The 11,464-nt window shown below is 32.0% G+C and overlaps 1 protein-coding gene across 1 annotated transcript in view; it reads right to left on the bottom strand.

The window, feature by feature from the left end:
* LOC108771861 (sushi, von Willebrand factor type A, EGF and pentraxin domain-containing protein 1) overlaps nucleotides 1-11,464 on the bottom strand; it is a 38,022-nt gene that overhangs the window by 23,770 nt on the left and 2,788 nt on the right. The window contains exon 3 of the mRNA XM_018537259.1: nucleotides 9,681-9,936. Coding sequence (XP_018392761.1) covers nucleotides 9,681-9,936 — 256 coding nt within the window. The remainder of the gene's footprint in view (nucleotides 1-9,680; nucleotides 9,937-11,464) is intronic.

Raw genomic sequence — 11,464 nt, 5'->3', positions numbered from 1 at the left:
GCCATTTTGTTTCTAATCAATATTTTCAAAAACCGAACGATTAATTACTAGCTTATACAATATACTAATGAAATTTTTTTGGATTTTTGATTTTAGATGAGTTCCTGCCGAGATATGTTGCTCACCGCAAAACCATTTTTTTTTTAATACGTCTCTGTAGACCGGCGCAGATTCTAAATTATTAAATATTTTTGTACAAAAAAATTTTGAAATATACTTTAAATATAACTTTATTGGATGTACAAACTTAAACATATGTATATAGTTTCATTTTGTTTAAAAAAAATCCTAAAGAAATCGCTTTTTCCAGCCCTCTAAATGTATATAACCCCTTAAACTGTGTTTTTAAATTTTGACACTTTACGCGTTCAAAATATGTATAAAATATATAAATATTACACAGGGAATGGAAAATTACTTTTTAAAAGTAACAAATTACAATTACTCGTTACCGAGTAAAAAAAGTAATGAGTTACCGCGTTACTAGTTATCCCTTTTTAAAAGTAACTCATTGCAGTTATTATTATTCGAAAGGTAACTTTTCCGTTACTTTTTAAAAATCAGTCTGAAAATGTACTTTTGCAGTATTTTTTGTTTAAACATTAATAAAAGCAATAATGTATGTATATATGTATACATATATAGTATGTATAACACTGACACTATGTATAGTTTTATTTTTTAATTTTTTTTAACACAATTTCTAAAACCTGTAAAATATGCAGCAAACTGAGATATACATACATATGTCCGTTGTATCACATAGGTAGATAAGATAGAAGTGAAAAATAATTCCTGAAATAATAGTACTGTATACATATTATGGTGGAAGTATACAAGGTGAACCATTGCGCATAATGGCGGAGACCCGAAATCTCAACCAATCAGAGATTGGGCAATTCATCCGGCGCGAGTACGAAGTTCATAAAGTAAAATAAATATGAAGAAAATCTCTATAAATATCTCTATAAATAACATTATATTCCCTCTGAATTATCTTTCTTTTCTTATGCATTTGAGGAAAAAAGGTTTACATATAAGGAAACTTGTAAAGAACTTGTTCTATTCAATAATACATTTTCCAAGAAAAACAGGGTGTCTACGGATTTTGACGGAGAAAATTCTTTGACATTCCCTGATTGTAAAAAAGTTTCTTGACTTTTTCGTAGTCCTTTCCTTTCAATGAAATTGTTGGAAAGATGGCAAGAGGTCATCAATAAAAACGGAGAATATCATTGATTAAAATTCATCCTTTATATGAAAAAAAATGTTTCATTTTAGCCTTCAAAAACCGAACGAATATATCGATCCACCCAATACTTTGTAGAAAACTAGAAGATTATATATATAGAAAAAGAGAGGATTGTACAGGACTATCTGAATCACAATGTAAGTTAGAAATTAAAAAAAAAATTAAAAAATACACATAATCTCTCTATTATAATACAGCTTTATTTTTACTTAATCTATATTTTTAGCTGTAAATCAAATATTTAGATAGAAAGAAAATGATAACGCTATAATTAAAATATATAGCAGAAGTTTTGCAAAAAGGGGTGTTTTCCAATTGCTCAACATAAATGTATACACAGAAACGTCGGAGTAAAGCTTTGTACACACAGCTCACAAGTAACACTACCCAAGTGCCACTCCGGGATTGACTTCTACCTATGCAGATTTTATCAAGAATCGAAAAATATTTGATACGTATTTTTTTATTTTGGCAGACATGATGTTTTAAGGGCTGAAAATGGGAGTTGAAATATTAAATTTTTTAATAAACGGTTGTATTTGCGAATAATGCTCTTAGCTGTAATTTCATATATTTATGTATTTTGATGTGCTTATTACGAATATGATAAAAAAATTGTCGCCAAGGTCATTTTCAAGTCAAAACTCAAAAAAAAAACCTAAAAAATCGCGTTTTTTCGTATCTTTTTAGTCATATATTCTTTTATTTCGAAAAATATAACTTTCTTTAATAAGTAGGGTAGATGCACCGGTTTTGGCCAGTGCACCGGTTGTGGCCACTCGCGCGCATTTCCTACATTTTCTAAGGCCAGGTTAGGTTCTGCGCACCGTCTCGGCGCCAAAACTTCGATCTGCATTCATTTCATCAGGACACTCAATCTCGCAGCGAAATTACGCATTGTAATGATATAAATAAAACATTTGTCTTGGGGTGCTCGTGATAATATTATTTATTGCAATAAATATTAGGAAAATAAACGAAAAATGGCTTCGGATAAGGTACGGATACATGTTTGTAAATTAGATCATTTTATACTTTACCACAAATTTGAAAGAGTAAAGTGTAAAGTATAAAATAATCTAATTTACAAACATTCGTACCTTATCCGAAGCCATTCTTCGTTAATTTTCCTAATATTTATTGCAATAAATAATATTGCCTCGATTTTGCCGCTTGCTGCTTGCTGTTCGTTCGGTTCAACTTCAACGAACTGCGGCAAAATGTATTTTGCGCCGGAAGTGCGTCATCTAGCTTACTTAAAATTCTTAACCAATAGTAACGAATTGCTGCTGCAGCGTGCTGCGCATGAAAAAGCACCTTTAGATTCTTAACGCTTTGTGTTAAGAAAACGCAGTAAGTACAGTCATATTTATTAACCAAAATCAAGTTAATCAAGTAAATAATTTGTTTATAGATTAGGTTATATTTCAAGTAATGTTTTCGATACGCTCAAAGCGAGCGAAAACTCGTGCATTTTATTAAATAACAATTGGCCACAATAGGTACTACTTTTATTGAAATTTCCATTTATGGCCGTAGACTGTCCACAACTGGAACAAACGCTGTTCTAGTTTTGGCCACTACTTGATTGTTTCAGGAATGGCAAAGCAAAAACGTAAAAATAAAAAAATGCAATCAAGTAAAGAAAATGTGACAAAAAGGAAGCTGTTTTCATATTCACCCGGGAAAGTGCACTCTGCTTTGATTGCCATACAAAACGGAACAAAAATTTCTCACATCAGCAAATTGTATAACGTACCCAGATCGACATTAAGGCACAAGGTTCAAGGAGAGGCTCCATTAACTTCTGGGCGAGTCGGTCCAAAGCCAATTTTAGGTCCGTCAGTAGAAACTATATTGGTCGATTGGCTATTACAAATGTGCAAAATGGGATTTCCCCTTACAAGAGATATTTTAGTAAGCATAGTGAAAAGGTATATTGAAACTGAAAATTTACAAACTCCATTTAAAAATAACTGTCCTGGTCGAAAATGGTTCGATAGTTTTTTGAAGCGGCACCCTCAGCTGTCTGTAAAGAAAGCTGAATATTTGAGTAAAACCCGAGCAAACATATCAGAAGAATTTATACGTAATTGGTTTCAAGAAGTAAAGCTGCTAATGGCAGATGATTTATCAGTATTAGAAGATCCAAGCCGAATATATAATATGGATGAAACGTCAATGTGTTTGGCACCAAATGGTGGTTTACTTGTAATTGCAGAAAAGGGTAAAAGTGCATATGATGTTTCAGGAAGCAGTGATAAAGAAAATATTACGACACTTTTGATTGTCAACGCAGCCGGAGACATTGCACCACCCTTGACAGTTTTTAAATATGAAAGATTATCACAGAACTGTATCGATAAAGCACCGGCTAATTGGGGAATTGGGAAAACTGAAAGTGGCTGGATGACTGCTGCAGCCTTTTATGAATATTTTACAAATATTTTTAATGGATATCTTATAAAAGAAAACATTAAAAGACCGGTGATTGTTTTTTTAGACGGACACGTATCACACATGTCATACCACTTAAGTATGTTTTGTAAACAGCATGAAATAATATTATGCTGTCTACCACCAAATGCGACACATATTTTACAACCACTCGATGTGTCAGTGTTTGCTCCGTTGAAGAGACAGTGGGTAAAATTTGTAAAAAATTGGCGACTTAGTCATAATGGTATGGACATAAAGAAATTTGATGTACCAGCTGCTTTATCGATTATTTTAAAAAATGATTTTTCTAATGCAATCGTAGCTGGTTTCAAATGTTGCGGTTTGTATCCATTCGATCCTGAACATATTAATTATGACAAATGTGTACAGCTTACTGTTTTAGAATTGTCATCGACATTTAATAATATGCAGAAGTCATCATTGGAATTCTTTGAACAGAATATTGATACTAATATTTTGGAGCATTTTAAGAAGATAAAAATTAATCAAGGCCAGTGGGATGGAGAAGTAGAATATTCGGCATTGTTTAATACATGGAGTAAGATGAACAACAATATTTACACAATAAACGAAACCGAGAATAGTAATATACTCAAAAGTATTACCGAAAACTTAAATATAACCGATGGTAGGTACATGTATTGACAAATTTTTAATTAACTATGTCATTGTACCCCAATTACTACCCAGCTAGCAAGCTCACGTGATAATGACGTGATTATGAAGTGATTTTGATGACAATGCCGTCAAGTGACATAAATGAAACGTTATTTTGACGTCATTTGTAATACCAAAAGTTGACGTTACCGATATGACGTCAACTAGATGTTACATTGACGTCATATATATGACCATTACTAATTAATTATTTTTTGTTATTATTTGTGTATTATTATTTGATGTATCATTTTATCCTTTAATATTCGATGAAAAATTTTCAATATTTCCATTGAACAGATATATCACAATTATACAGACATTGACATACAGATTCGTGGGTCATCGAAGTACAGCAGTTCCCGTACGATTGTCAAGGTTAAGCATGCGAGGTCGTGGTACAACTTCGGATGGGTGACCGTTTGGGATGCATCATGAAAAAAAATTAATTCTCGAATTTAGAGAAAATTTTTTTTTCAGTAATTAGGGAAAACTGACCGGTATTTTACTTAAATTTCTACACGAAGTATATACGAATTTACTACTGCATTATTGCACTAGTAGTGACACTAATAGTACTTTTTAGTCATATTTACGTCTCCCTGACGTAATAAAATAACGTCAATAAGATGTGACATAATCACGTGATATATACGTCAGAATAACGTTACTTTTATGTCATAATTGACGTTATTTGTACCAAAAATTCACGTCATTATCACGTGACCTTGCTAGCTGGGATAACTAATTTATTTCAATTTGGATTGAATTTACATTAAAATAACAACAAAAATAAATATTACAAATTAATAATAACTAAATTTAAAATAAATTAACAACAAAATAATAATTAGAAATTGTAATTAAAGTTTGCCAATTTAAATGTTACATTATACTTTTAATTATATTTATTTAGGCTACACTGATTCTGAAGAACTTTTATGCGACTCGATTGACAATACTATTGTGATAGAACTCGTAAAGAATGATGAAGAAAACACTGAAATTGTAAATCTTATCAACGGAGATGTATCTGTTCAAGACATTGCCAACCTTTGTAATGCTAGTCAAGAAGAAGTACTTAATCTGGAGATTCCATTGATTTTAGAATGTAATAATGAGGGCTTATCTGCACCAGAACATACGAAAGATATATCTAGTCAAAATAGTCAATGTTACAAAGTACCAGATGAAGAAGTTTCGATTCATATTAACAAAAAAGATTCTGACTATAATGACAAGCCGATTGAAAACAATGTTAAGATTAATAATAGTACAGTTTTCAACTCTAATCATCTCGTAGGAAGTGTAGAAAACTATTTAGTCTGGCCAAAACCGACAAAATGTGATAAACAAAAACTTAAAAAGAAAGTGAGGTTACCATCAGTCTTAACATCAAATAAATGGTTAGAAATTATGAATGAAAAAGAAAATGAGAAGGAGATGAAATTAAAAGCCAAAGAAGAAACTAAGAGAATTAGATTAGAGAAAAAAGAAGCGGCTAAAGAAATAAAATTAACCGCACAAAGAATTAAACAGGAAAAGAAAGACAAGAAAAAAAATCAACAGCTAAGAATTGTAACGATCGGCTCAATAAATTTTTTTTAATCCACTCAGTCCTATTACTTTTCGGACAAACCCTGTATATATATATATGTATAATACTTTTCAGTATTCTCAATGATAAGTGTTAAATTAGTTTTAAAACATTGTTAAAGAAAATATATTCTATTACTTGAAAAGTTCTGATGTAGTTAAATAACATGCGAATGTTATATTTGTATTTTCTACTGAGTTCAAAAAATAATAAAACGTTTTTTATTTTATTAAATAAAACTATAACAGTTAAACACTTCATATTTTCAGTTATGTTTTCCTTTTTCTTCCACCTGTTCCCACTATCGTGTTAAACTATCCAGATTGGCCACAAATGGAACAGATCGTGTTCAAAACTGGTACATAGTGGCCAAAACTGGTGAAAAGTGTTGGTTTGACTTATAATTACGCCTATTAAAATTTTCTATCGATTTGTTCATCTCAATAAAATTATATTTCAACACTAGACGTAATAAAAAATCAATTAATAACAAAACTTTACTGTTTTATTGCATTTATTATAACAATATATGGAATAATTATCGTGTATAACCTTAAAGTGGCCAAAACCGGTGCATCTACCCTAAATCGATTCTGAAAACTATTCTTAAAAGAAAAGAGAATCGATTTTTAAAATCGATTTTTTCAAATTTTCCCGTCACTACACCAGAGACCAAGGAACAGTCGAAACAGTGGACTTCACCCGGCGAACGTGCTCCGAAGAAGGCGAAGACTGTCCTATCGGCCGGAAAGGTGATGGCCACCGTTTTCTGGGATTCACAAGGTGTGATCTACATCGACTACCTGGAGAAGGGCAAAACGATCACAGGGCTCTACTATGCCGAATTATTGGGCCGATTCGAGGCAGAAAAAAAGGCCCCATTTGGCGAAGAAAAAAGTGCTCTTCCATGACAACGCTTCGGCTCACACCTCCGCCGTCGCCACGGCCAAATTGGTCGAATTGGGCTACGAGCTGCTGCCCCATCCACCGTATTCTCCAGATTTGGCTCCGTGCAACTTCTTTTTATTTCCAAACTTGAAAAAGTCACTCGTCGGGCAGAAATTTGAGTCAAATGAGGAGGTCATCGCCGCCACGGAGGCCTACTTTGCAGACCTCGAGAGAACGTATTTTTCAGAAGGGTTAAAGAAGTTGGAGCATCGCTGGGTTAAGTGCATCGAGCTAAAAGGAGACTATGTTGAGAAATAAATCGCTACTTTTCCAAAATTGAAAAAATGTGTAAAACACATAAACTTTTTACACCAGGCACATTTGAAAAAGGCGATCTCATCGCAGCACTCATTTTTTCGATCCTAAATACGAAAGTTCTCCTCACTATTGCACAAATCACCAGTTATAATACACGGTAACAATAATAAAATCGAAAAGAGAAATCTTAAAAAAAAAACAGAAAAAATTGAGAAAAAGAAGTTAAACTATAAAAAAAAAATAAAACAAGAAAATAAAAAAAAATTAAAAATGGGCAAAACAAACAAAAAAAAAGGGTATATACACTCGCCACCTCCACGTTGGTTATTCCTGGGTTCGGCAGAGAGCGAGATAACCTAATGCGTGTGATATGTTTTATAAATTAGTCCAATTCGCAATCCATCAAATATGTATTTACTTATTAAAGAAAGTTATATTTTTCGAAATAAAAGAATATATGACTAAAAAGATACAAAAAAACGCGATTTTTTAGGTTTTTTTTTTAGTTTTGACCTTGAAAATGACTTTGGCGACAATTTTTTTTATCATATTCGTAATAAGCACATCAAAATACATAAATATATGAAATTACAGCTAAGAGCATTATTCGCAAATACAACCGTTTATTAAAAAATATAATATTTCAACCCCCATTTTCAGCCCTTAAAACATCATGTCTGCCGAAATAAAAAAATACGTATCAAATATTTTTCGATTCTTGACAAAATCTGCATAGGTAGAAGTCAATCCCGGAGTGGCACTTGGGTAGTGTTACTTGTCAGTTAGAATAAAATGTACGCGATGTTTAGATAAAGTTAAACTGAATGTAGCTTTTGTACGCCTGTATGAAATAAAAACACTCAATGTCCTACAACCATATTTATATAGCTGTCGTAATTAATAACATGTAATTGTTATATAACGGAATAACATATGTCGTATGCAAAATAATGATAAAAGTAAATTTCGTTACCGTTATTCAAAAAATGTAACTACGTTTCCCCATTACAGTTACCAAAAAAAAAGAAAGTAACGCAGTTACTAGTAAAGTTACCAAAAAAGTAATTTGTAACTGTAACTTCGTTACAAGTAAGGAGTTACTTCCATTCCCTGATACTACATTCTTAGAGAAAAACAGTAGGTAATAGCAACTATAAAAGTTGACTACTGTATCAATATTTTATACCTAATTGAATAAACTATCATTGTCAATTTGAATGTGATTGAGAGATGACGTTATTTCTGAAGATGTATATGTCTAACGATTTTAATTATATGATATATCAAGTTGCGAAATAATTTTAATCTAATTTTTGTAATCCACGGATTTTTGAAAAAAAAATCAGAATCATATCACTAAGAAGCTTATTAACTTCAAAAGCGAATGATTGTGCTTGTCGTATGGATTACATAACTGATGAACAATAACCAACGAAGTTAGGATTTTTTTTATATTGTTCACTTTTGCTGAGGATGGCCAAAACCAATGATATATATGTAACTTCTAATCTATAGTATCTAAAGTATACTTTAGAATTTAATGTGTGCGCTTGTCTTACTGCGCTGACTCTTAAGGAGGCTCTATCGGTATTCCGATGTCAAATGAGGACTACGGAAAAGTGTGGAAAAAACTGCTTTTAACACTCATAAATCTTATTTCTAAAATTATAATTTTATTTAAGATGACTGTTAAATTGATTAATTTAAAGTGTACACAATGTATATTATTTATTAAGTAAAAAATACAACGCTTGGTTGAAGAGAGTAGTAACCTCTGAAGGAGGTAACCTTTATGGGCCTTCTACAATAAGCCATAAGACATAAACCGGAAGTAAGAAACTCAAAATTGACAACTGTGATTGGTCCATTTCTAGTTTATGACTTATGATTTGTGACTTATGGCTTATTGTAGAAGGCCCAATACACTTAACCTATAACCTATACACTTTTTACAACTTCTTTATTAAATATCTCATTCACTTCTTCGGTAACGTATTATTTTTTTTGCTTTAAATGATAAACGAGATCCTACACTTTTAATATATCAGTTTGTTATTTACTTCTTGACACATTTTGAAAAGATATATATCTTTATAACTAATGAATTTTTCATATCCCTCATAAGACATGTGTATTAATCGGACTTTTTAAAAACGTTTTTCCTGAGTTTGAAGTCGGCAACCCTACCTAAAAACTTTATCTAGGGCTTTAGCTTTTAAAGAACAATATTTATATTTTTTCATATTTTTCTAGTCACCTTGCCCTAACGATAGAACCTCCTTAAACAGCCGTCTAAATTATTGTTGTTATTATATATTGAATAAACTATATAATCTTATAGTGCATAATCTTATTATGCAATAATATGTAAGATGTAAAAGTTATAACTTATTCAACTGTATAAACATTAATTCTATATGCAAAATTTGTATTATAGTTTTATAATTGCTACCACGATGTCTTTTTCTCTGAATGTATAGTTTTTTTTTAATAGGAAGAAGAGCACACCGTTATGCAGAGCGCGTCGCGCTAGAGCCTCGAACTCCGCGAAGCTATCGAGGAGGTAGCTGTGCGTGTATCCGGGATGACTGGCGATGTCGTGCAGCTCCTCTACGTTTCCCGTGCGTATTCCAAACGTGAACACGGTCGCACCTGTGTTCTTCAGCAAGTGGGCCGCGGGACGCGGATCGCCGCCGTTGCTGAAGCCGTCAGTTATCAGGAACACCATCTTGCTCGCCGCTTCACGACTCTTTTCAAGAATCGCCTTGTAAACAACAAAAACAGCCGTAATTTATTGAAGCCTTATTTTATCAAATTTCAGTCGGACTTACTAAGTATTACGGTAATTGTTCACTTTAGGGGAGTCACCTCCAATGACCTTGACCTTGACAACATATGTCAAGGTCATAACTCTGAGTAACCTCCAACAAGTTTTAGCCGTCGCACAGTGGTCTGCATCTCAAAAAAGGTGTCAAAAATAGAAGGAGGTTTTAGATTTAGCGGAAGTATCAATGTAAGGGTTTTCAAGGTCGCTGATTACGAATTTTATATGAAAATTTCAAAATTCAAAATGGCGGATCCAATATGGCCGAACATTTTATTAAAAATTGTTCGGAATTTTAATATAAATTGATAAATGTAAGTGTATTTGAGGTCGTTGATTGCGAATGTAGCATTAAAATTTCAATATTCAAAATAGAGAATACAATATGACCGAACAATTGTTTGAAATTTCATGTAAGTTGGTGTATAAGAGTATTCAAAGTTGTTAATTACGATTATAGGATTACAATAGCGAAATTAAGAATAGTATATGTGATTTGGTAAATAAATATGGATATAATAAAAAAGAAAAAAAATAAAGAATAATAAAATAAATATAGACATAAATTAAAAAAAATAAATAAATAAAAATAAAAAAAATAAATAAAATAAAGACATAAAAAAAATAAAGACAAATATAGACATAATATAGTATTATATATGAACAGATTTTTTCTCAGAATAAGCATTATTCAACTGTAAAATAAGATACCCTACGTATCAACCATAACCAAGCAGCTAATATGGCGCGGGCGTCTCAATTAAAATTGGTCGCACAATGCAGGGGCAGAGACAGGCAAAATTTTATTCAAAATTCCATTAAAAAACACCTTAACGTATATGCTCCATGTAATAACTTTGCAGCTCCCCGTGGCTTGATAACTTTTTCGATGATTTATGGTAAGAATTTTTATAAAAGGGAACAATTGTGCAAGCACGTTTTTTATATGATTTCTCATACACGCCGAATATGCATTCATGAAATTATGACATACGCAAATGTTCTACATACCTTCGTTAAAACCCTTCATCAAACAAAATTGAAAAAAGAAACTTCAACAAAAGATATGCACACTTGAAGAAAGACGAAGTTTTAGACGTGTTAAGCGAGAATTACCGTTTTCTAAGAACGATCACTTCAAATTAACATAGCACCGTAGATATAGAAAGATTTTCATTTATCCTTTGCGATAACATGTAGTAGGGACTTCTCTATAAGAATATCTATGATACGTAATAACTCATAATAATGAATTTTATTTTTTGGACTTTTGGCCACTTTTTTCGAAATCTAGACCACTGTGCGTCGCTCGCTCTTCGTTAAAAAGTTATGAAAAATTAAAGTTTTAAAAATAATGTATCATTTCTGCAAAGGGGTGTATAGGGTGCATAAAGCGACATAGAAGTTGCAAGCTCAGTACATTCAGAAACGTTAAACTTTCCACGCGAAGTAATTCCCCCCCCCCCCC

Source organism: Cyphomyrmex costatus, unplaced genomic scaffold (assembly GCF_001594065.2).
Source record: "Cyphomyrmex costatus isolate MS0001 unplaced genomic scaffold, Ccosl1.0 scaffold168, whole genome shotgun sequence".
NCBI lineage: Eukaryota > Metazoa > Arthropoda > Insecta > Hymenoptera > Formicidae > Cyphomyrmex > Cyphomyrmex costatus.
Note: the sequence above shows the minus strand (reverse complement) of the source record. Positions and strands in the feature narration are given on the sequence as shown.